At 41.9% G+C, this 27,034-nt stretch overlaps 2 protein-coding genes across 4 annotated transcripts in view; one reads left to right on the forward strand and one right to left on the reverse strand.

The window, feature by feature from the left end:
• The window catches only part of map3k10 (mitogen-activated protein kinase kinase kinase 10), a 48,595-nt gene extending 45,225 nt beyond the window's left edge, over positions 1 to 3,370 (reverse strand). The window contains exon 1 of the mRNA XM_022221101.2: positions 334 to 3,370. Within this exon, the coding sequence (XP_022076793.1) occupies positions 334 to 1,336 (1,003 nt within the window). The 5' untranslated portion in view covers positions 1,337 to 3,370. The remainder of the gene's footprint in view (positions 1 to 333) is intronic.
• Positions 3,371 to 7,556: 4,186 nt separating this feature from the next.
• Positions 7,557 to 27,034, forward strand: part of sipa1l3 (signal-induced proliferation-associated 1 like 3) — a 77,196-nt gene continuing 57,718 nt past the window's right edge. For 2 of the 3 annotated variants that reach the window (XM_022221074.2, XM_051957950.1), the window contains exon 1: positions 7,557 to 7,753. The gene's annotated coding sequence lies outside the window, so the exon portion shown is untranslated. Of the gene's footprint in view, positions 7,754 to 22,236; positions 22,420 to 27,034 lie in introns of all 3 variants that reach the window. The other variant, XM_022221081.2, reaches the window with a different exon arrangement.

A 27,034-nucleotide genomic window follows, 5' to 3' on the forward strand; every position in this document is an offset into this window, starting at 1 on the left:
ACAGAGCAAACTTCATCTGCTCATGAGTGACATGAGATGTGACTGAGAGTTCCTGGAAATTTCGGGCACTTAGATCATGATCCAGGAACTAAACTGTTTTCTGCACTGATAAAAACCCAACTCAGATCATAATGTTGTATTAAAAATGTTTATCTGGTTTTGAGTGCATCATGGCTCTGCTCAGTTTTACTATGTTCCTGTTTACAGTATATTAAATGAGTGACACCTTCTGGCCTTCTACTTTACTTGGTTTACTTACAACAGCTTTACAATGATATCACCAGTCTTAGAAACATATCATATTAACTGTTGACATTAGTGTGAATTACTTACTATTGCTGGATTTGAGGTCTCTGTGGATGATGGGTACGAACGCCTGGTTGTGCAGATAGTCCATCCCTGTTGCAATCTGGACTGCCCAGTTCACCAAAACTCTCGGGGGAACCTTCTTCCCAGCCAGGGCCCGGTTCAGAGCCCCTCCTCTGGCATACTCCATCACCAAGCACAGGTTGGGCTCCCGCAGGCAAACCCCACGAAGGGCGATAATGTTGGGATGCCGGAGCATCCAGAACAGCCTGGCCTCCTGCCGAACGCTCTCTGCTGTGGCACTAATATCCTCATCTGGGTCTTGTCTGGCGGCCTTCACAGCCACTTCCTCTCCCCGCCACACTCCTTTGTACACCTTCCCAAACCCACCAGCTCCTATCACCTCCTCTAGGAGCAGTTCTAAAAAGTCAATCTCCAAGGGGCATTCACCCACTCCACCTGCCACTAACCCACCTGCAGTCAGCTGTTGGTAGCTGGCAGCGTCTCCCCTTGTGACATAGTTGCTTGGAAAGATACCCACCTTGTCCTGGATCTTGCCTGTCCACCACCCCTCATCCCCGGACACTTTGGAGTCTTTGGAGAGGACCTCAAGAAGGTCTCCACGCCGCAGGGTCAACTCCTCATCTGCTGTGGCCTCATAGTCAAACACTGCCGTCCAGTAGGGGTTGGGGTTGTTCGCCCCACACCTGTGACCAGGGTGGGAGTCTGGGGACCCCGAGGAGGAGATGGTGGAGGAGTTCCAGCTGCTGCCGTTCTCCACCTGCACAACTGGGGCTGGATACATAGGCGGCGGAGGGGTCATATTAGGGGGAATGGAAGAGGAGGAGGTAGTAGAAGAGGGAGGGCCAGGGGGGATTAGGCAAGGGGGAGGCGGTGAGCAGCAGCCCCCACAGCTGGTGCAGGACAGGGGGGCTGCTGTGCTGCTCGCTCTGCCGTATGGGTTCATGGCAGCCTGACTGCTGTTTGACGCTGTCGGCCTGCCCTCTGTCAACTCAGGCTCAAAATCCATACAGGGCCCATTGACTGAGACGAGGTGTCCTCGGCCACCAGTGGAGGGGAGAGGGGATCAGAGGCTCAGAGAGCTGCGACTGCTCTCCCCCATCACCACATCTCGCTGTTGAATCTGTGCCAAATCCTGTCACCCGCTGCTGCTGTGCTGTTGCTACACAGTGTGTAAGTAACATGTATTCCCAAAGGCAAGTTCACTCAGCAACAATGTACGTCAGGTCAAACAATGACACTCAGCAGAGCAGATCCCCCAAAACCAAAGTGATTATTTCCACGGATGCGTCTTGTAAAGAAGCTGCCACAAACTCTCACAGGAGTCTTGGATGTGTGTTTATCAAAGAGACAGCAGTGGATGAAATCCTTTTGAGATATGTCTTCAGTCTGATCAGGTCCTGATGAGTGAGTAAGATGTGGTGTTAATTATCTCTCTCACTGGTCGCTCATATGCTGCTGAAACAGTTACATATTTAGTATAATTTTCTAACATCACTGTTAGAATTAAGCACAGTTAATTGAGATTCAACAAAAACAAACTTGGAGCACAGTGTATCATTACAGTTTTTAATTATTTGCCCAAATGAACTCATGTGCAGTTAATTTCAGCCCATTTAGAATTAGTGCATTGATTCTGAGAGCTGCAGAGAACAGCTTCACCAGTCTGAGGTGATAAAACCACAGCTGATTGTCAGATTAATTTTAGTTTGGAAAATGGACTATTAAGCTGCCAATAAAAACCGCAGTCTGTGCATGAGCTGAGTGAAATCCTCTGAGCAGGGGTCCTCATTATATCTCATCCAGGCCAGCGCAGACGCACCTCCCCCGCCAGCCATCTCCATGAATACGGGCTGTTTTCTCTTCTGTATATTGTGTTTGGAAATATCCGCGTTTATTCGCCCTACATCCCGACAAGCCGGTCAAGGCTAAATCCTGCATGCATGGTAACTCATGAAGCAATTCAGCGTCCCTGAATAGCCTTTATCAGAAAGGCCCCGTCCATTTTAAGACAGCTAAAGGAGGGGAATCAGAGAAGCCAGGCGACGGCTGGGCGACAGGTACTCAACAGAGAGCTGCGGAGTGGCACCATGTTCAGCATCCAGCCGAGTCTGAGCGCAACCAAACCCGCCTCCGTGTCTGTGCAGCGGCCTGGTTCAGTCGCCTCTGCCGGGCTACATTTGTGATGGTGACGAGTGGTCGGTGAGACAAGAAACTCCTCTTCGCTGGAGACGGAACAGAGATGCCAGCGTTTATCATTCTCCTGCTGCGTCCTGAGCGCGCATACTTCCAGATCACCAATCAACAGCGCTTGTGGCGGAGGTGTGGGGCTATTTTTTTTTAACGTTCACTGCTTCTTCTTTAGCAGAGGCTGGACCCGTCGCACGGTGGCAATAAGCTGGAAAACACTGTCAGTTTGCATGGAGGCATTGCAGCAGTACAGTATCTGTGATCCGAGAAGAGAAGGCGATGAGGAGATCCACTGTCTCCATGTTTCCTTTATCAGTAGATCGACACCCCGACACTCTGATAATAATAATAATAATAATAATAATAATAATAATAATAATAATAATAATAAGATGCGGTGATTATTACGCGCGCAGAATGTATATTTGTATCCAGTCGCTGCTTGCGTCCTCCGCCCGAAACAGCTCTATTCTAATACGTAAACAATTATCGCTTACTGTAACCTAACCTGGACTCTGAGGGCAGCAACATCCACTGACATCGTCGCATGGGCGTTCGGTTTGCATCCAAGTAAAGAGGAGGGGAGGTCCGTGTAGCCCAGTTTGGCGACCGATTAAACGGCTCCCGGCGGTCCCGATCGGTGCTGCTCAGCCAGCTGTCCGGAGCTCCATCGTATCCGAGCAGGTTTTCCTCCAGAAACACCCAACAACAATTTGGAGCTGCCCGAGCTGTCAGGCAGTGGGCTGACTTGACTTTGCATCCCAACACACCGGGGTGCCGTTCACATACGGGGAAGCGGGCGCCTCTCCTGCTGCTGATCTCCTAACCATGCGGATGGGAGGTTGCGCACGGTGCGGTCAACGCCCCTGCGCACTGTCCGCATGTGCGCAGATCAGGGCGCAGCTCGGCGTGCAAGGGAGGAGAGAAGGAAGCTGCAGACTGTTGGAACGAGGCTGTGCTATGCCGGTGCATTGTGGGTAATGTAGTGTCCACGGACTCTCCTGCTGACCTACATCATTCTGGCAGCTGATATAATTGAATAATTACCAATATTACAAAAATTGGGCAAAAGATGAGCATCATTGAAGACAGAGTGCATCCATTCTGCACTGCTGGACATCATCTTATTACCAGTTTTTCTCAATGAATATCTACATAACACTACAATAATGCAATTAATTACACTAGGCTATAATCTGACTAAATAGTGCAGCAGTTTGAGGTTTGTGTTGTCAGAGAAAGGGAATCTGAACAATGGTAGCAGATCAGGATTGGGAAATACATATACATTACATTTCTCACACTGTACAGCTTCTACTTGCTTGTACTGCACCTTTTATTTACAGCATACTCCCCAACATGCCCAGTTGTGACTCTTTTATTCTCCATTGTCTTGTTTTCTCATCCCTACATGTGTATATTGAACTAATACAGTAACTGGTAAGTGTTTATTTGGAGTCTGATTTGCGCAAAAATATGAATTCTGAAGTGTTAGCCATTTTTGTAATTAAAATGCAGAATATAGAGAATGAAGAATGATTACTGTATCTAAAATGTAATTGCATATCAGCATTCCTTGTAATTCAGAATGCAATCAATCAGTAGGTTATTAGGACAATAGAATTCACACCCATCAACTTTTAAGCTATGCTGACCCCTGGTGTGTAACTAGTGCAACACAAAGTAAAGGGGTAATTATTTAATGTAATATTTTCAACATTTTTTTTTTAGCTTCAGTTCATCTTCTTTCATATTTGCTTTGGTTGTTTCAAGAAACCTTGTCTTTCATTCTCCCGCTTTCCATCCTTCTGCTTCATTGCTGCTTCAACTTTCAGGGGACGAAGGTGGAAGTCAAGGCTGTGACTGGGACTAATCCTTGGATCATCCTGACCCAATATCAAACTCTGCTGCTGTAAATCAGGATGTGTGAGATTAACAGGTTGGAGACATTGGTCTAGTATTAGAGCTGACCTGGAGGTTTTTAAGTCTGACAGCTTTCACAACTAGTGTGGTTTACAGTCAGCAGATATATTCACAGAACATATACAGCAGCTTTGGGTTGTAGAAAAAAATACATTTTTAGGAACAAGCCGATGGTAAAATCAGCAGCGTATTGCAGTAGATAAAACATATAGTGCACAAATTACAAAACTTAGACTGACATAGCAAGAGAATTCCTCTGTGACACTATTATTATTATTATACATTATTTTGTCAGTATCAAAGCAGTTGTAGGCTTCATGGCAGGCCACCAAAGAACTTGTTCCTAAAAACTATGCTGATTAAATCTAATCAAACTGCATCCATGCTATAAAAATTTGCTGATTGTTTGTGAGACTGTCTTACTTGGTTGCTTAATCTTTTTCTTAAAACACTTCAAACAGTTGTGGTTGTTAATCCAGTGTGTACTGTTGTCTTTTTTCTTTTTCTATTTGTATAAAAGTTGACAAAACATAAACAAGATTAATACAGTAGCATAATTTAAACTTCAACATATTGTCACTGATTTATCTCTTGATTTTATTGTAATTTTCTTCTAGAGTTCTGCAATCTTTTCAGCTGGTATTTCCAAAAACATGATAACTAATGGAGGTGAAAATGGGAAAACTGATAGAACAGAAGCATAACAAACAAAAACCAGTGGTTTTGCATGTTGGTGATATTTAAATAAACTTCCACATGTATTATATAACAACTATAAAAGTGTCAAATGTCTTTAAAGATGCATTTGTGAAATAGCAGCAGACATCAGATTATACTGACTAACCACAAGGTTGTGCTAGAGACCAATTTATGAATGATGTACAATCAGACTGTGATCATGGAGCATGGCAGAAGATTTGCAGTGTTTACACTCAAATGTAGATTATTGACAGTGAAACATAGTTCAGTCCAGTGATAAAACAGAACATTAACAGTACATTTAAACAAGAACAGCATCATTTTGCAAGACTTCTATGTCAGTCTCTTCATTTCCTCCTACTTTCTGCTTCAATGATTCAGAGACAAATATTGTTCTTTAACTCGGCTAAATGGATTTGATAACTTTGTCTACCTGTTACTTTGTAAATTAAGATTAATCATTGAACAATTTACCATCATAAATGAACTACACATTAATAAATCTAAATATGTTTGACTTTGAGATCAGGGCTACGTAGAGGCCTGACCATTTTGGCTGTATTTTTGTCATTGCTGTCTTAATCTGGAGTAAATACAAGACTGAACAGGCTCCTCTCTGGTGCTATTGATGACAAACAAGCATGTAAAATGCATAAAATTATGTACAGCAGCCCACTCTATAGATTAAAGGTAATTCTGCATGAGTAAGGCCGAACAATATATTTATAGTGCATTTGCAATATGAGTCACGACTTTAGTGGGGGTTGTGTTGTTTATCATTTTCTTTTCCAGTGAAAAACACAGTACAGAAATGATGATGAGATTGTTACTTTAGTTTATGTAGTACAAGTTGTGCCACATTTTATCTTAATCCAAAAACTGCAGCAGCTTTTGTGGTTTGGACAATGCACTTGACCATATTGTGATTGCTTTATTATTATCATAGTTTTTTCAGTGTAAGCTGCACAGTGGATTGGTGGTTTGCCCTTCAGCCTTGCAGCTAGAAGATCTCTGGTTCGTGTCCCTGCCTTTCTGGAATCTTTCTGCATGGAGTTTGCATGTTCTCCCTGTTCATGCGTGAGTTTTCTCTGGGTTCTCCAGCTTCCTCCCACTGTCCAAAAACATGCTGAGGTTAATTGGTAACTCTAAATTGTCTGTAGGTGTGAGTGTGCATGTTTGTCTGTATATGTAGCCCTCTGATAGACTGATGACCTGTCCAGGGTGTCCCCTGTCTTCGCCCTAAGTCAGCTGGGATAGACTCCAGCACCCCTACGACCCTAATGAGGATTAAACAGTGTATTGATAATGGATGGATGATGTTATCAGTTGTGATGCTTTTTTTTTCAACAGGTATCCTAACTGTAGTCAAAAATGTTTTTAGGGATGTCAGTGAAGAACCATTTTAGTTTCACAAAGAAACTCTTCCTAAAAGAAACATTTCTCCAAACAGTTCTTTAAAGAGCCCCAAAGGTGCCTCAACAAATTTTTCCAAAAAAGGTACAAAAAAAGGTTTCCTTATCTACCATAAATGGTACTCAAAAGAACTTTTGCAAAAATAGGTTCTTTAAGGAATAATTTTCAAGATAGTTCTAGTTCTATTATGAAGCAATTTTCAAAGAAAAAATGGCGACATTTATTGGTCCCTTCTATGATGAAACATTTAATATGTTGGGTCTTGGATTGTTGGTCAGACAGAACAACCTGTTAAAAGAGGTCAACTTGGAGTTTGGAAAACTGTAAAGAGAGTTTCTTCTTGTTTTGATGAGTAACGAATTACTTGAGAAAATAAGATACACATTATTTGATAATAACAGTTGGCCCAGCTATGATTTTTATGCTACTATCTGCCACCAAACCAATTAACTATAATAAAAATGTAGAACCTTCATAACTTTATAGAACCACATAAAGTACATGAAGAACCATAATCTTAAAAAATAGGTTGCTCAGTTTGGGATAACAGTTTGAATAACCAGAGAGGATTCTGAGGAATCATTATTTTTCAGGATAATCTTAAAAGTCTAATCTCAAAGTTTTGTAGTTTTCTGTAAAGTTTTATCTGCTTTTCTTTCACATCTGATTTTATTTTTGTTTTTGTTACTGTCAGATAACACTAGGATTGTTCTCTCCTTCCTTTGGAGCTAATAAATAAATTACGTTTGTTATCATGACTTTTATTTGTATCAATGTGTCAGTGGATAGTTCAAGAAAAACATCACAACTGACTAGTGAGTATAAAGGATATTCAACTGTTTCCTAAGGAGATAAACTAGAGATCCGTGGCTATTCGTGAAATATTCAGATCATTGAGACTCTTCTATGTGTGTGTCCTACAGGCTGCACATGTTTGTATATTTGTTCTACTGTACCTTGTTGTAATGTACAGTGTGTGTCCAAAGCAGCGCCACCTGTCTGTTACTATCAGTAGGTTGCAGCAGTCGGAGCCGCGCAGGCGCAGTGAGCTTGCGGGCGCAGCTTCGCCGTGGTTTCGGTTGAGCATTCTTGGCAACGTCTCTCTCGGTGAACAGGCTGCCGACCATCGGCTGTTTCCACAATGTCTGGAGAATTATTTTAACGGAGTAGGAGCCGAGAGGAGTCGCCGGAGCAGCGTTAGGTAAGCTGTGAGCTCTTTTTGTTCTCTCTGAGCAGTTTTAATAGAGCAGCGGGGGTTACTCTGAAGCGCTGAAAAGTGACGAGTGAACTAAACGTTAGCGAGCAAACACCGAGCGGCAGCCGAGCGACCAACTTCAGTCAATGCAGAGAGCAGCGTCTTTACTACGGCTCAGCCCTTCGTCTCTGTCCCACCTGGAGCTGCTCACGCCGGCTGCCTGCCGCTCTTCCACCTCCGCCCATTCAGCAGAGTCCATACACAGTCTCAAATGTGGTGCTACCCGCTAAAATGTATTAACTGTAAAATATTCTTCAACCATCCTGATAATTAGGGTTCTAATGCGCATGCTCTCAGAGCTATGCAGACTTCGGATTTGTAGTTTTTCGTACCTGAGTTAATCACAGTTGTGAGGGCCAAGAGAAAACGGTAAAACTACAAGTTCCAGACAATGGGAGCTTTGTTTGGGAGCAGAGCTAGCCTACTAGTTAGCCTGGACGAGCTTTGCATTTCGAGTAGTTGTGCTGCAATAGGAAGTTCCCAAGGCTGGAGGTTTTGTTTTATTATGAGCTGCATGGAAAATAATTTTTGGCTTCACGGCTAAACGCGTATTTCTGCAGGAGGGTCCAGGAGTTGTAAACGGTAGCTGGTTGCCGTGAGAGGGTGTGCAACACGTTTTAATTGTGATGGTAAAAGGTGGATTAATCTTGCTGCTGCGTGTGTGGACATGCAGACTCTGTCACAAAACGTGTGTGCAGGATTTACAAGTGCATCGTCTAAATGCGAGTGTGCGTGAGCGTCTGTGCGGTCGAGTGTGTGTGTGTGTGTGTGTGTGTGTGTGTGTGTGTGTGTGTGTGTGTGTGTGTGTGTGTGTGTGTGTGCGTGTGTGTGTGTGCGCGCACTGAATGGGAGGTGATGATGCCTCCCTTTCATTGAGATCCCCCGTGTTGCTGCTGTATTCCCCAACCCTCAGGAAATGACACGTCGAGTATCAGCATGATGGATCTGTTGGGCAGGAGCAGCAGAGCATGGCAGCACTGCATATATTCTGGGCATCATTTGCACTGGTTGCCTCCCATCTGGAACTAATAGAATAATGATTAGCAGGAAAATGTGGGAATGATGTTCAAGTGTCTCAACCTGGTTATCCCACTGCTCAGCAGACTGTAACAGCACATGGGTTGGAGTGCAGCACTGCCCACTTTTTTTTATTATTTTTAATTTTTTTTTTGCTGTGCAATGGGTAATTCCTGCATTTCACATTCATTTCGAGAGGGAATCAGATTTGAATGTCGTCAGTGCAGTTCTCAACAGCAAAGTTTATGCTGAATAATAATGACATGGCTTTCCATATTGTAAATCCAGTTTGCTTTGATCTCTGGCTGTGCACCAGACTGCAGGAGTCAGTTACACAATGCTCTCTCTTTATAGTTTCCATTGAGAAACTTCCACCCTTTCCATGGATTTTTTTGAAAATGTCCAAGGCAAAATTAAGCAGGCTAGTCATTTATGGTCTGGGAATTTACCAGTCCGTGCCACTGCATTGTTTATAGCTGTAAATCCAAAGCATACTACACTTATTGAGTAAGTAAAAGTAATGTCATTCTTAGAGTAGCCACACTGCTCTTGTCAGACCTTCTAATTTTGAATAATATCCATCTACAAAGCCTTCACTGTTGTATCTCACAGTCACATGCTCCTGCCCTGTCTCCCGCTATAACTCTCTACCTGTCTGACAAAGCAAAAAATCCCATAAATTGATTGCTGGGAAAAAAAAGAACTGCAGCGCACCACTAGTTCAACCTGACATTTTACATTAGTCAATGCAGCAGCGTGTCCCTGCAAGCTGTGTTTGCAGGGACATGCTGGAAGTAAACAGGAGTGTGTGACTTTCTGGAGAAGAAACAAACATGTAAAAGGTTGCAGGCATTTCAGTCTGTCGTGTAGATATGTTGGTACAGTTAAAGTTTCATGACAAACATTTTTACAATTTAAAGTGCTTCTAATCACTACTGTGTGGGCCTTTATACAGTGGGATGCTGCCAAAATTATGTTGTAATAGGCCTCTTTCATGTCATAGCAGTGGCAAAGGAGTTGGTAAAAAGATTAACGATTGTGCTGTTTTTAAGTGCCAAGGTAATGTCATCACACTGACAGGATTCTAAATCTGAAACAGCTTAAGAGAATTTGTTCATTTTATGATGTAGAGCTGTGCTTTTTCTACTTCGGTGTTTTAAAATGTCCTTTATGAACAGGCCTTTGAGGTTTATTCTCCAAGTGTTAAGCAAAGTGCATAACAGTAACATTGGCAATGAAATGAAAACAAAAAATTTGAAATTATTCTTCAGATATTTTTTTTTTTGAAGTTCTGGCGTTAACATTGCATAAAAGTCAATAGAACCTACTGTTGTCTAGTATCCGGTTCACACTTTATTTAGAATTTGACATTAATGGAATCTTGCTTAGATAGCATGTTGTTTTTCAAGTGGGACAGTTTAAGTTATATGAATTGAATCAAAGCCATTGCACTGTGTTTCTACCCACACAAATTCCAGGAAAAAGTCTTTTTCCTGGAATTTGTGTGGGCTTTAGGTGCCCCGAAAGGGATTTAAGGCAGCACCAAGAGAAAAGAATGGAAAAAATATGTTTTATAACCATTTTTAGGAATAAGAGTTCCATTTACTCAAGTATAATAGATGTTTTTGTTCGTCATATGCTCAGAAACAACAAGAAATAACAGGAAAAATTGCTGTGCCAACTTCATTGGAAAGGTCGATAAACAAAATTTTCAAGCAACCCCTTTCCCAGATGTGCTTATACACATCATATAATAAAGATCAGACAAATATTAGTACTAATAAATGTACTTTAACAAAGACAAAATCAAAGTTTTGTGCAATGTTTATGATGTCTCTGAGCACCCAGTTTTGAGATTTAGTCGAGATTATGTCTTTAAATCTTCCATTCAAAATGTGTTTTGATGCTGTTCAACTTCATACATTTTATATGTGCTCTGGGTTCTGTCCAAAATATGTTTTGCTGTGAATATTACATGATTTTGGAAACTCCTGAAAGGTCCACAGTATCTGTATAAGCATGTTTGTTGTGTGATTTTGGCAGTGGCAAAACATTACCTGTGCTTATCTATCCTCATTTCGTTACTTTTGACTCACGTCAGATCGTTGTAAAGCACCTCCAGCAGTCAGCTTGTAGTTGCTCCACTGGGGAAAAGATAAGAGTTTCTTACAGTCTGTGATTTTGAACATCTCATATTTTCTGCTGCTTCTTTTAGTGTTTCATTGTGAGCAGCTGCAGGAACAAAGAATCCTGTCTTCAAAGAGAGTTGAATGTGGGCCACCTGAGTTACTTCGCCTGTAAACATTTTGTTGAATCACTGTGCCTTATCTTGGCAGAGGTGACTCATCAGTTGTTGTTTTTTTTTATCTTGTTACTTTATTCTCAGAGAGGATTTTAAGGAACTTACTCACAAGCATACAATCATGGTCATCTGTTGGGTGAACAATCAAATCTTTCCAAGATCATCTTTTGTGATAGTTTTCAAGGCAGCAAAGAGAGTGTTTTGGCACCAGCGATGTTTGCAGTTCTCTTTCCCAACCGCGACACCTTGGCTGCCCTCCTGCTGTTTGTAATTTTAGAACGCAAAATCTCCTGCCAGGTTTCTATCTAATCCTTAAAGGCGCCTTAGTTAAATAAAGGTTAATAGAAATGAACAATTGTGTGTTTTCACAGTATGCCGAGGAATTCACACATGTACATGCACAACATCAATCTCAATCGTTGGGTGTATCCTGGTAGATCACAGAGGCAGGACAAACCTTTAGGCTATGGATGCCATCTGGTCTATGTCAACGTCCATAGTGACGGCTGCGTGTGTGTGTGTGTGTGTGTGCAGAAGCGTGTGTTTGAGAGGCCTAACGTGTAGCATCGGCTTTAACTTGAACTGATTCAGCCATCACTGGCTCAGAGTGACCTGACTTGCCTGCTAAAGGATACTGAAATCAATTTCTTATTGAAGTGTATTTCTAACTTCTTTCTCTGGTATTTATTGCTAGCTCCTAGTCTTCTTTATAGTCCTTATAAACAACACTGTGACGCAGGTTAAACCTGTGTTGGCAGGTAATCTAAATGGCTCTCCACATGTCATCACACCTGGCATCACAGCCTCCTCTCAACTGAAGTGAAACACAGCTAGGATGTTAATTGACTGCTGCAAACAGGTGTCTAATTGGATTATTATCTTAATTCATAGTTGTTTCCTGTGCTAATTGTTCAAATATTAAAGCATGGGGACAAACTACCCCGTACTCTCACACTGTAGATGACCAAACCCTCCCTTTTTGGTTGCAAGATTGAGTAATGACAGTTATTTTGTTCATGCAACACCTCTTGGATAAAATATATAGAATATATAGACAAAACATGTTTATTTGTGTTGCACCTTTCACTAAAGGAGGCAGTTTGAATCTCTTTGCATAGAGCAAAGGAATGTTCAAACCAATTAAAATTGCCTTAAATGTAACGTAACTGCATTTAAATACAATTTCAATGCCATTACAGTGCAGCAAAAATATAAAGACTTCATTCACTCTAAACCAAACAGTACACAATGCTGATGTTGCAGCAAAATTTTAGCTTGTCGAACAAGACAGTCTGAGGGAGAGCAGAACAGAAACCCAGAGTGCATTGTGTGGGCGAAAGCAAGCATGCATGCAGCGAGAACAGAAATTACATTTTATTTGATAATTATGTAATGTGGTGTTGTTTTATGTAATTCTGTGGTTTAGCTGTGATGTGCATGAAAATGTAGTTTACAGCTACAGTCTCTATGAAGTGACGACCTGTCCTCAAATCACTGAAAATACAAAACCACACTAGACTGCCTCACAGATATGTACAATTATATATATATATATATATATACACACACACACACACACAATATATATATTTCTCATTTGATTATTGATTAGATAATTTGCAGAGCATCATTGTGTATAAGCCTAAGAAGAGTACATAAAAGGTAAACAAGTCAGTGTGTAAGATTAATCTTTAGCAGCAGTCTCATATAGGTTGGTAAACCACAGGATGGATATAGCTTCAGAAGAGCTGTGTCATACATGCGCGTTAATCTGAGTGAAGGTGTACAGTTTAAAATGAAATAGTGTTAGACCACCAATGGTATAGCAGCTCCTCCCCCACTCTCTTTGATGTATTTTCCTCCCCTGAGGGTCTTATCCATAAGTCAACATGCATGACAGTGTCAAGAGGTCAGAGATTTACAGAAAAGAGGGATACACCGTGTTTCTTGAAATGAGTCTCTGCTTTATGGCCTTCTGTGCAGCTATAAAACATTTGCTAGGTAGGCAGCTGATCTGTCAAGCCTGCCTCCTCATTTTTTCCTCCTCACTCCTTCAGAGGTCAAATTCCCTCAAGGTGTTGTTTACCAATCTGTGTCTTCTTCTAAGGGAAGAGGATGAATCAGAGAATCACATCCCTGCTTGTAAATGCACGAGATGTGCTTGCATTCAGCTAGCATAGCACTCCCAGAGTGCACTTTTGTCTTTTCCAGCAGTTATGGTCTTCTCAGTTTGGCTGTCAGACAGAATAGCCCCTCAGTCATAGCACCAGCTAGGTCCCAGACTACATCTTCCTTCTCTTGACTCCTCTGTGCTGGGTATGTTTGACTCGGGTAAATATAGGCTGTTGCTTTTAGCTTGAGGATAAACACAGATGTTGAGGAGGCCTTTCTTGCCATAGGTTGGCCTGCGTCCTCCCCGCGGTCAGTGTTCATAGCAGAGGGAGGGAGTGAGAGAAAATGCCTCATCGTCCATCTGCAAAACACTTAAACAGGGTTATTGGACTTACAACAAAGCTTCTGACAGGGTTACAGGAGAAGCATAGTCTACAAAGCATTAAGACAGCCTGACAGAGTGCTGTACATAAAATGTGATTTACACCCTCCTTTATATGACTGTCCATTTAGCAGTTAAAGTGAAGGCGACTGTACAGATTTGCAAATGGTTGTCCACTTAAGAGATGGTACCTAGCTATGTCAGGCAGTGAGTTTAAACTTGAATGCTTGGATCTGTGCTTTTTAAAATAGAGGAGACAGTACTGTAAGAAAACCAGATTTGACTGTTTGAATTTTTTTCTGGATTCTCACTTTGAACCCAAGGCCATGAGGGGTAGGAATAGCTGCAGTGGCTGGCTTCGTCTCCGAGCAGTACTAAATGTGCTGTTCTCTGAATCCTCACAACTATTTCTCTTCCCACTTTGTAAAGTTTCTCGGAGTTATATTGCAGCTTTCAGAAAGTGTGATGTTAAGTGGTGTTTTAGTGCTGTACTCTGAGAGGCAGTGATGGTACTAGAAGCACACATCATGTATTCGATCTCCAGGGAACAGGCTTTGTTCTGCAGACTTGCAAAGTAGTCTGATACCTATCCATTAATGTAAATTGTCAGGGAGCTGAAAAGGGGTGGTCGCCACTTTTTTCTGTAATGTCTTTATCTAAGTACGCCTTGTTTCTTGTGTCTTGGGAGTTGAAATTGTCTGCTGCTGTAAGAAGAGTGTGTTGTTACACCTGCTTCATATCTATCCCTAACTAAGGCTTCACACATGGGGATGACAGGTGGTGTGTGTGTGTGTGTTTCCACAAAGAGCTCTATCATTCTCTAGCATAGCAGAAATGTTCTGGAAACAGGAAATCCTGCCTGATGGGATAAAGAAACAGCTGATTCTGTTTCCATCTGTTTTTTATAGAGTGAGGAGAAGTAAATTAACCTTGTGCGCCCCGCATACACATTAGCTTGACCGTCACACACCTGTCAAGTCATAAGTTCATCATCTGCTATCTATTTTACTCTGAGCCACAGCAAATAATCATAAAACTTCACAACTGCAGTTCATTAATTCCTCCCTCCCACCTCCCCCTCCAAGTAAAAATTCCAAAAAAAAAAAAAATCTGCTCTTCAAGCTTCCCAACAGTGAAGAACTGCAGCTTTTTTGGGTCATATATCATGGTAAACTGAATACCTATGGCATTTAGAGTGTTGGTTGCACTATACAAGACATCTATAATCATGCTAGGCCTGTTTTTTGGGGGATGTTTTTACAACTATTTATTGAAAATCATTACAAGTTAGCAGCCCTCATTCCCATACTGGGGCAGAAAATTCAGAAAAATGCCCATTGCAGAACCCAAGCTGACATGTTCGCATTGGGTTTTCTCTCCCTCAAACATATTTAGTCAACAATACCATATTAAAGTCAGAAAAGCACAGCATGCACATTTGAAACACTAGAACTAGCAAATATTTACTGGTTTTCCCTCATTAGCACTCAGACAAATTTTAGAATTTGATTAATATATTTCTATAGTTGCCTGACCAATAATAAACAGTTCTTTTCAGCCATCATTCACACTTAACAGAACTTCCTATCATGTGATTTCATATTTTACTCCAAATTATATTGCTTATCAGAAATACAGCACTTTTTTTTCTACCAGTTTTAATTTAAAGCTTGAAGATAAAGACCGGCTTCTTGAAGTCAGTAATCAAAAATGTTAATTGAGAAGTGAAAAAGCCCTTCATCTCTGTCAGTGGTCTGAATCATCAAAAGGCTGGAATAATCCTGACCATTATGTCTCAACAGTGAGTCAGTTCTTCATTGTAAAAGCAATGTGTGAATGACCACTTTTCTTTCTTTCTGTAGTGTCATAAAATCAGTTCCGTTGCTTCCAGGCACCTCATGGGAATTTCATCTGCATTTTATTTGGAGGCGTTGGTCAGCCTTTTTGCTCCTTCTGTGCTGCATGTTGGAGGTCACGGGAAGTGAGTGTGTACTGAGAAGAATGCAACTGTGTGGTGAAGATGAGTGTTGCTGTGAATCAGACATTAGGCAGCGGGGAGAGAAGTGGCCTTACACTGCGGAGATCTGTCACTAAGACAAATGACCGGCTCACAGGACATGAGCAAAAACATTCCTTTCAAGCTCAGAAAAAAACATCTAGCTTGCAGCTGATGTCTTGGACTTTTTCTTTTGCTCGTGAATTGTTGGAATAGTTTAGGATTAGGTCATCCTAGTTTCCGGAGAAGAACCACACTGCTTCCAACTACATGTTGGAAAAAAGGGCGTAACACCAACATGACAGAATGTTATTTATGTTATTCGTTTCTTTACTTATTAAAGGCATTAGAGGAGATTTCATTTCCTACGACTTTGAACGTAGCATGCGCATGCGCACATACCACCTCTCCCTCACCCCCCTCTAACCTCCCCCCTCTTAACATTTACAAAGAAACGCCCCCCTCCAGAAACTTGCGTAGGACTCGTGAAGTTGTCTTTTACGGCTGGGTCCCCCTGGATCTTTATCTGCCATTATGTAAAAAAAGATGAGCAAAACAAGTCGCCAGCTAACTACGAAGCTAACACATACAGACAACACGTAAGTCCAAGGCGTACGTAATCTACGTAACTAGGCCTGAGCCGGAAGATTTTTGATTGACAGGAAAGGGAGCAAACCAAACGGCTCGGTCCGAGCGCATTGATTGGCTGATGTTTTTCAGGTCCTGCCATGACCACAGTTATTTTTTTTTAATCTTTTATTCTTTTGGAGACCATACATACAAGTCCACTAAAGGTCAGTATATTAATTTTATGTGAATCAGACAAATTAAACAAAAAAAACATCCTCCATAATGCCTTTAACACGGTAAAGGACATTTAAACAAACTCAAATACAAATTAAATATTAATTTAGAAAGTGACACATTTACTTAATTAGATTAACAATATATATATTTATATATAAGACGGGTAGTGCAAAACAGTGGCATATAGTTACAAGAACGGACATTTCTATAAAGCAAATGTAAACAAGAGAAGTTGTGCAATTGAAACAGTGACATCTGAGTATTCGGATCTCAAAGTTCATATATATGGATACCATCAAAACGACCAAATATTCAGATATTCGGGTCTAGCCCTACATACTCTAATGGAGGCATTCATAGAGCCATACATTCAAACATACAGTTTTGATCTCTGTGTCTTTTCACAGCTCCTATCTCAAGCTATAACTGCTAACTGTGGAGCCATTGTTTTAATGCTAATTGAGTGTAGCATGTGGTCATTCCATGAATGCTTCTTGTCCCAGTTTATGATGGCACTGTATCAAAAATGTGCATTTTTCCCTCCTTATTTCCAAATCAGATTGAATTAAGGTTATTTGGTGAACTATTTCCACACAAGTTCACTTGGTCTGCTCTGCTCACTGAGGGTATGGTATGCTAACATATTTATGATGTTATGCAGATAATATATTAAGTCTGCTCTACGAAATGGACTTAGGGGACCTCAGACAAGCATAAAGCGGTTTGGTTTTCGGGCCTTTGAAAATCCTGCTCAGACTGTGTGGTGATGTGCGTATGTGTATACACTGTGACTAAATTATTCAGAGTTGTTCAGTGTAGTGAACATTTTGACTGACTTGTGATTAGTGTTTTCTATGGTCAATTTACATTTTTCCCAAGGATTTCCCATCAACAATATATTAAATCCTTAATGGTGAACATAAACAATTCCATTGCAAGAACGTTTTGTGCATGTTCCAACCACAAGAACTACCAATGCAGAACAGTGGCACACTGCTGTGCTGGTTGTGATGCTGATTGAATGAACTTGAAGAAAAAAACATCAACAAACGCCTTTTTTTCCCCCTTCATTGTATTTGTCCTTGTCAAGTAGCAGTCTTCTCTCAAGCATCGCCATCAACAACATGATGTTTGCTATATTGATTAGCATAGCAAACCCTGCATTGTTCTATTTCCTCCATACTCAAAGAACTGGACTTAGGTTCAGTAACTACCATTAGTCATTGTTTCGACGCACTCTGAGTTGACTTAGCAGTCGAGGCTGTCGGACTGTACACTCCAATAGAAATTGCTAAAAGAACTGATTAGGGGGCTGTTCCTGTAAATATTCGTGCCACCATGGGCCTTTCCCAAATTCTTACAATGGAAAACCATCCATCTGCCATCAAGTTAAGTCTGTGCTTATATGTGTTTGAACAGCGAATGCAGTCAAATTACATTTCTGCAAAGGTTTGGCTAATTTCAAAGTTTTTGGAAGATGACAGCATGCCTTAGCATGCTGCTGTGTCAACATAGTGACCGCAAAGAAACTAAACGGGCTGCATTTTTTTTGCTGCTGTGCTTTGTCAGAACATAGCCTTAATCTTCAGTTATATTTCAGCCTTACATCAAGCTTGCAAAACTAAGACAAGACCTTTAGGAAAACTTTAAGAAATGGCATTAAAATATACTGTTTGGTATCAAAAGCTATAGAAAAACTACTGGACTCCAGTATCTTCTGTAGTTCTGACTGCTTTTATCTGACAGGACGGCATGCTGCTTACTGAAATTTTAAATTAAATAGTAATTAATGTGACTGAACATCTTCCCAGTATGAATAAATCTGATTTTTGCTGCACGAATGACACTGGTAGTTGTAGGATGATTTCATTTCTTCACTTCTCTCCAAGTAAAGATTCTATTCATCCTGCTCAGTGCATGTGCATAGTCTTCTATTGCTGAGCCTGAGCACAGATGTTTCCTGAGCTACTGCACGTGAAAACTTGTATGCCTTCAAGTGCTGTTTATTGAAGTGCCTGATTAAATTAGAAGTATTGTAATTGGGCCCTCTGATGCCATCCTGTGTAACCCTTGCATTGTAATGCTTAGCTCTCTGTTTTTAATCTTCTCCACATTGGAGACTTGGCTTTCAGTGCAGCTCATCCACTAGTGCCACATTTTCAAAATACAATTATGTGGTGAATGCTCTTTTATTTTAAGGGAAGATGTCAAAAATGAGTGTGTACAGCAGGGGCAGGCTTGTTAACTGTCCCATATGAGTGGAATAGAGTGCAGTGAAGGAGAGAAGGAAGGGACAGAAGTTTGGGTGTTTCTCCACACACCAGCAGAGGCTGTTATCTTCGTGGGAGAGGAGGACACGGATGGACTGATAACTCAGGGAGAGCAATCGCTTGACAGGAGAGGAGGGATGGGAGGACAAGGCAGAGGCTGAAAGGGAGGTCTGTTGCAAGAAGAAAGCCAGTCCATGTGCTTCTTTCTCTTCTTTCACCTTCTTGATTTGTCCTCCCTTTTCTGTCTCCCTTTTCCCCATGACCTCTGCAACAGAGCTCTGATTAGATAACTGTCTAGTTCAGTGTGTCAGACGAGGCTTTGCCTGAGAAATAATAATGATGACGACCAAAAGAGAGAAGGACAAAGAAGGAGAACAAAACACAGTGGAAGTAAGTGATGATTAAAAAAGTGTGAATGTGATACAAGCCCCCCTAGAGAGAGGTGAGAGCCTCGAAGAGAGAGGGAAGTGTATTGTGTGTGAATCCATGGAGGAAATGCACAGTCTGTTGTGTGGTTGTCTCTGGAGAGGGTGTGTATGTGGAGCGGATCTCCTCTGCTTTAATGAGTACAATTAAGAAGAGCAACATGAAAAGCTTTAGAACAAGAGAGAGGCAGCAGACGGTGGTATTTTGTCTGTATGCAGCAGCTACCAGGTGACTTCTTGTGTGTTTAGAAGGTCACTGTTATCTCTCCATCGCTGACTGAAACTCACTTGACCCACTTTGTTGCTCAGAGGCACTCAAACACCCACAATGCCTCTCTTTTCGTCTGTCTCAGACATGCACTTTGGCAACCTCTCTGCTCCCTTCTCTCTCCCAGACATGAACTCTGTCACTGCTCTTAGCTTAAACAGCTCAGCACACACATGGTTGCATCCATTAAGAACATTTCTGCCATGTAACTACTCCAGACGCTTTCCCCCTCCTTGATGTACATGCACACACTCACATGCACAGTTGTCTAGAGAGAGCTGTGTTTTTCCAGTGGTTCCCACGTCTGACTTTGCCCAGAATATTGGCAGCCCCATGGGAAGCCTCCAGGCTGTGGGTTTTTTCCTCCCCTCACAATTTTTTTTTTTATAAAGGAATAGTTTAGCATTTTGGGAAATGCTCTTATTTTTTGTGCTGAAAATTAAATGAGATGATTGATACTATTCATGCATGCAATGGCATGTATGGACCAGGAACTGGCAGGCAGACACAGAATGATATTGTCAAAAACAGGATTACGCATATTTCCCGAAATGTCAAATTATACCATCAAACACTCCTCTTCCCTTCCCTTAAGTTTTCTCCTTTGACCTATTTTTCCTCTCTTAAATTTTTGTCAATAGTCAAATGTTTTCACTCAACACTGTAGCTGTCTGTGACTGGAAAACAAATAGGCCAGTGTATGCTTTTGTAAGCTCATGTGCTGCTCATTGTGAGTGCACGTGCACGCATGGCTGTAGGACCACACCCTGGAGTCACGCCACGCTTTAAACCGAACACACAGAGAAAAAGAGATGACTTCTGGATGGATTTAGCTTGTTGTGACAGCGCTCGGCACTAGCGCTTGGACAACGATGACTGTGGATGGTAGAGTGAAGAACGAGCTAAGTGGCAGCAGCGCTGATCTTCAAATCATCTCTGCTCCTGCAGAAAGAAAGGGATGATGGTGATCCAGTGGTGCAGGCCCTCTGTTGAAGTTTCATTTGAGGCTGGTTATATCAGACACACCTTCCATTCAGCTGTTATTACTGGCCAAATTCCACTTCAGAGATGCCGCTGTCAGTCCAGATGCCTGACATAGCTTTGAAGGGGCTGAGACCTCTATCGGCATGTAAAACTTCCCCTCATCTCCCCTGTGTGATTGATACTTTGACCTGAAACTAACAATCATTTAGCAATTTAACTCACAATTCATAAATCATTACCACTTCTTTAGCATTAGAACCAGATGGTGCTTTATATAGGAAAAAATTTTAATGTGATGCAGAGGTAGTCTTCTGGATTCAGAGGGCAGTACATTGACAAACCTTTAGTCCGATCATAATGGGGTGTTTTTATGTTCCTGTCACACATGCGCACTCTCTCTCTCTCTCTCTCTCTCTCACACACTCACACACACACACACACACACACACACACACACACACACACACACACACACACACACACACACACACACACACACACACACACACACACACACACACACACACAATGCCACTGTGAGTTAAAAGGAACCACACCTTGCTCCTGTAATCCTGTTTCAGTCAAGACAAACCTCTCTTTATAATATCTTCTGAATAGACTGTGTTCACCTGCACTCACCACCTGCTTTCCCCTTTGCAGAAGAGTGTTTAAATACATCCATTATTTGATACTTAGATCCAGTAGTGTAGTTAAAAATTGGTACAATACAGACTATATCAACAATAATAGTGTACTTCAGGGAAAATTGAGAAAAAACAAAAATAACACAATATAATGGTTGATGTGCGATGGCACAATGCGCTAAATAGCTGGTATCTTATTGTCAGTTTCCTGCAGGCTGTACGTTTGTTTTTACATTGGAACACGTCCTCTTTCAGCTATTAGTAGTTCTTCTGGGAGTGAATCTAACCTTCTCTAGCTGCACAAACTGCATCAGATACCTTATCCAGTGAGTATTATTGCAAGTCACGTCATCTTACAACTCTGGAAGGATCAGGCAGCTGGCAATAAGAAAGAGAAGGGATTAACCTTAATTTAGGATTAAATTCCTCAGCAGCCACCCCAAAAATTGTGATTAGTGACTTTAAGAAAGGGACAGAGAGGGATCCTAAGCATATTTCTAGAGAGATTTTAAAATACAATGGGCAGAAGGGACCGTGTTTTATTATGGCATCTAGCAATATGCAGTTACCTTTGAGATTTACCTCTGCTGCTGTTTGCTCTGGTATAATTTCCCCACTTGCTGTCTGCATTCTTTGTTTCCTTTTTCTCACAGCGTCAGTTTGTACAGTGCTTTCTGCAGCCCTGTGTTTCAGCTTGGTCTCAATGGACCTACTGTATTCTGTTTGCTCTCGCTCGTCAAGTCCTGCAGGCAAACAGTGCCTGGTCTCTGTGGGGCCTGGGACTGTGCAAAGCCCGCTGAGCTACAGTACTACAGTTTCACCATAGAGTCATGTTACCACAGTGTCTGGCTAGTGACGTTGTGTGAGAAGCTGGGATGTATGTGTTTGTGTGCCTACAAGTGCTGGACAGGGACTCAGTGTGGGCTTTGCATTTTTTGTCTCGATCTCACACTGATTCATAAAAACAGTCATGCAGATTTTGGCTTCACAGTCACAAGAATATGACATGTCAAAAAGGACACAGAGATGGGCAGTAGAGGGGAGGGGAGGAGGAAACACTAGACATTACATTAGGTGTGAGAGGAGGAGAGGCAGACCCTTGTAAAAGAAAGATGCATTCCCATGGGCAAGGAAGACTCAGCCATTGTCCTCCACATGATTGTAATGCACGGCTGTGTTCAGATGAAGTTTCACATTTTGGTGCATGTCTTTTCTGTTTAAGGTAGCTCACTCTATCCCGGCATCTCCAAGTATTCTGTGGGACTTGAAATTGCTCCCCTCGGCTGGTGTTGGCAGACACAGGGAGAACGAGGGAGGAGGAGGAGGGGGAGGCCGGAGCGATTATGAGACTTGGGGTGTGCTTTAACCCACTTACCACACCATCTCAGAGTCTCCTGCCAAAACGGTGAGCTTAGTGCTTTAAATCCTCTTCCCAGAGTGAGCTGATAGTTTGTTGCTTGCGGCTGTTCTTTGTCTTACTGCCTAGAAATGTTGCCTGCGCGAGGTTTAAATCTCCGTTCGCAATTAATGATTATTTGTATCAACATGATGGTTTTATAAGTGTCCTATAAGTGAATGCATGTGATCGAGCTCCTGCCCGTCCTGCATTGAATTATTGAGAGCTGTGTATGCGAGTTGTCAGGCAGTTTCCTGGTCATAAACACACCCGTGAAGTAGCCCTGCTGTGTTTTGAAGTGAGCCTCCCTGTTGGTCCTTCCAGTGCTCATAGCCAGCCAGGCAGGCATGTTTATTTGCCCCCTCCAGGCCGGTTTGCACTGGGCTGGCCTCTGCCCCAGGGGTCGGAAAGTCCAGTTTGAGCTCCAGCTAGTTCATCCTCTCCCAGCTTTTTTGCCAGCATCACATGCCTATTCCCCCCCCTCACTATGCTGGGCTCCCTCTCTTAATAAAACAGGCTCATAACGCCACGTTCCTTGCATTCTTTATGTGCAGGCCTCTTTCTGTTTTTTTTTTACATGCATGGATGGGTTGCACTGAGAAATGTAGACCACACCATTAATAAGGCCAAATTGTGCACAGTGCTTTCAGTGTGGCTGAACGATCTTGAGTTTTAGTTTTGTTTATTTGCCCAGTATAATGCATTCACAACATGTCAGACTTCCACACAACACTTGAAGAAGTTTCCTCTTTAGTGCAAGTGGAAGTGCACAGTGGAATTGGGTGGGGGTTGGAGGGCAAGTAAAGGCCGATTCAGTGGTGGGGGTTTGTCGTGGGTGCAGCAGCCCTGTCATTGTAAGTTTACGTCTGGACAACTCCCCGCATCCCCCACTTTCCCTTCCTTCTAGCACAGAGGAGTCATGGTAGAATTGGGGTCAGACACGCTCCCACACTTGCAACTCAGTCCTTATGTTATCCCCCTTTTCCCCAAACAAACAATCCTGTCTTTGTCCTTCTAATATCTGTCATCTCTCTGTCTGACCTTCTCGTTCAAATCATCCTGTCTCATTTCTTTCTCCTTTCACTTCTCTTAATGTCTCTCCTCATCTCATGCTTTTGCTCAGGATAGTTCCCCCTCCCCATGCCTGCTAAAAGAAGAGGACAGGGTGAGATTTATAATTAACAAAGGCTGATTCTAGCACTGAAAGAGAGAGCTGTCTGGAAGAGGCTATGTGGAGGGGAGCCCAGGGTAGGGATGGTGAACAAATTGGGCTTTTTATACAGATTGTCAGATAGATGCTGAAGATGGGAAAAATGCCCACTGATGAGACACAGTGATTGATGTGATCTCAAAAAAGGTTGTGCTGCTTTTGTATGCAAGTTTTGGCAAAGTCTAAACTGCTTAGACATGGCAGAACTCCACTTTAAAACAGCCTACAGTACAGTGGTGGTATGTAATCCAACACTGCATTGATTCTCTGATGAGCTACGGCAACCGTGAAGACTCGTTACCATCTCATAAAAGATGTTTGTCCCCTCAAGACTACATTATCTCTGGGGAAATTACCACCAGAGCTCAGTGTTCCAGTACATCCATAGTGCAACTGCACTGCTATAACAGTTTGTCTGTCAGAGGTTAATTAAGTTCAGATTTATCTTTTTTTTGTTGTTGAAACCATGTTTGGTTTTGCAGGAGAATAGTGCAGCATTTGATTCATACGTGCCAGATTACTTGTTTGCTCAAGCAAGGCAGTTGGAAAGGGAATGCAAATGATATCCGAAACTAACTCTTAGTCTCTATCGAAGCAGGCCTGCTCTGAAGCAATAGGGCAGGGCCTGGCCATGCCTGGCACCATTTGGTTGGTTAAACAGATGGCTCAGTGTGCAGGTCAGTGTGGAAGAAGAGACCATGCAGACAAGCTTTTAACCATCTGGGCACTAAGTGATGATGCTGGGGCTGCTGCTCTGTCCATACCTCAATTAACTGGTACCTACTTTCCAATGATAAAGTTATATTAATCTTATTATGTTTTTCATGACTGGATCCCCTAACTTGTACCGCACACAGATTATAGAAATCAATAATTAAAGCAATAGTTTGAATACTGAAATAGTTATCCTTTTTAAGAACAATTAGTGTCACTCTCACCTATCCAGTTTAATATGAAACTTGAGCTACCAATTTAGCTTAGCATAAATGCTGGAAATATGACAGTGACAAGGCTCCAGGGAACTATGACAAAGAAATACCCCTACACATAACCATCTGATAAAGAGCTGATATAATGGTTTTTGGGTTTTCCGTTTACTTTAATATGTTAGATTTTTGTGCATGTAAATGATCTGCAAACCTACAAAGCCAAAAGTACACACCGAAGGGATTTATTCTCCAAAAAACACTGCTCATAATTCACAATTTAAAAAAAAGGTTTTTTATCTCAGAAGGTAATTAACTTGATATATCAGGCTAAAATTTTACAAATATTTTTTTTAGAAAAATCCATATTTTATGCTTTAGAAATCCATACAAATCAGACATGGTCGAGCCGTATTTCTTCTAAATAATTTCATCATTTTAACTGGAATGACCCCAAAGCATTTTTTAAAATGTCAAGTGAATTCATTCTTCTCCATTTGAACAGATAGCATATTGTGCAGCACACGAGTTTGCCAGTGGCATACGCTTGGGTTTAGTTTGATATCCTGGATTTTAATCCTGCATGAGTCAGTTTAGAGAGAAATTGGTTGCAGCTTGTCAGAATTTCCCATCTTATTTAAACTGTCCACTCTCTGAATCAATGCTTTGTACTTCCTCAAATGTAACGTCAGTGATCCCCATTTCAAAGGAATGTGGAACTAACAGCTTCACCAAAAAAACAGTTGTTCTCTGTATTTTTTTTGCATACTCACGTAATACATAATGAGTAAGAGACTAAAATGGGTTGTGTGGTTTTGATACATAATGTGCTGCAGCGATTTGAGCTAAAGTCCAAGGTGATGTGGTGGAGCCTGGTGGCAGGGCTCAAGTCAGCCCTCAGTCAATATTTGACTGTGTTAGTGCCTAGCCGCTGGCAGAAGAACAAACTAAAATGGTCCAGTGGATTTGTTAGTGGGAAGCAGGGCTGGACAGAGGTACAAAGTTTCTTTTTCAGTGTTAGCTCCAGTCTTAAACCTCCTACAGCTGCCACTGAGTATGTGCAACACCTGTTCCCCATGTTCTCCAGGTCTGTGTTTATAAAAAGCATCAGAGCAAAACCACAGCACTAAGTGGTTGGTGGGTGGCTGCAGCAGAAGCTTCATTAGATGCTGTAATGTACAGCATTTGTGTGTGCGTCTGCGCGTGTGTTGCTATAGCTTAGCGTTCGCATTGTTAACTGCTGCTGTGACACCGTTAGCAAACAGCTTGGACAGAGGCCACCCAGTGAGAAATGGACGCTCCACTTTGGTGTTTGTCACCCCTCGCTCTGCTTCTCCCTCTGCTCTGTCCATCTGGCAGGGAAAAAAAAAACCAAACAGTACCACACAGGTAGGAAGATGGGCCAGAATGATACAAGAAGAAATATAAGAAATGACAGCAGAAGATGATGTGGCTGCTACGATAAGAAATGAGGAAAAGATGGGACATACTAATGAGCAGAAAGGTGTGGACTGAGAGTAAAAATGTGTGTGTGTGTTTCAGAAACACATGTGGCACATAAAGCAGGGAGCTCATCTCATTAACCAGATCTTACACAGTGGCTTTGAAAGGAGCTGCTGCCACCCTGATCACTTAACAATTCCCACCCTATCCAACTTGAGTTCAGTATGGTAGCGTAGAGAAAGTAAAGTAGTGGTCCTGTAAGAACAAGGTTCAGTGTGTTCCCCCTAGGAAAAATTATTGTCCTTGTATTTTTTAACTTATGAATGTGCCATTTAGATTATATTTTCGAAACTTTTCTCATGATTTCACCTTGAAAAATCACCTGATATTTATACAAGAACACTTCTCTGACAGTTTCTGTTTGTATTAAGTCAGGAGGTCATCGTGTGCGCATGGAGGCCAGCTTGCTGTCGGTGTGAATGCCAAAAAGCAAATTGTTACTCCTTGTTCGTGGAGTCGTGTTGTGACTCATACCATAGTGAAACTCGATTGCCTGGTTTGCTTAGAGTCATCCTGGCCATATTGTGTGTGCGCTGCTGCGATGAAGTTGTATTTCCTGTTTTGCCAGGAGTTCCAGCAACCGGCGGCTTTGTATGGGGGTTGTGGGTTTGGATTGTTTGAACCTGTTTACATGAAATTGTTCCACAAGAGCAACAGGCATGGAGACACGTAGATGCACACATAGAAAAATAGTCTGATTTCTCTTTGATTGCTGACCACAGCAGTGAGTTCACCTTCAACCATCTGACGTCAGTGATGCTATAACCAGTTACTCTCTCATAGCTGTGTCTTTGCCAGAAATGGAAACCTCAAAGACATATCTAATTTAGATTAATATTCCACATGCCCTTATGAAAGAGCAAAATGGAAAGGGGACTGATCACATTTCCTGTAGTCTCTGTGTGGTATCTCCATTGTAGCAGTTGCCTCCATATGTCGTTACGTTTTTGAGTGCAGGTCAGCTCCATCAGTACCTTCAGCAGAG

This window comes from Acanthochromis polyacanthus, chromosome 13 (assembly GCF_021347895.1).
Source record: "Acanthochromis polyacanthus isolate Apoly-LR-REF ecotype Palm Island chromosome 13, KAUST_Apoly_ChrSc, whole genome shotgun sequence".
NCBI lineage: Eukaryota > Metazoa > Chordata > Actinopteri > Pomacentridae > Acanthochromis > Acanthochromis polyacanthus.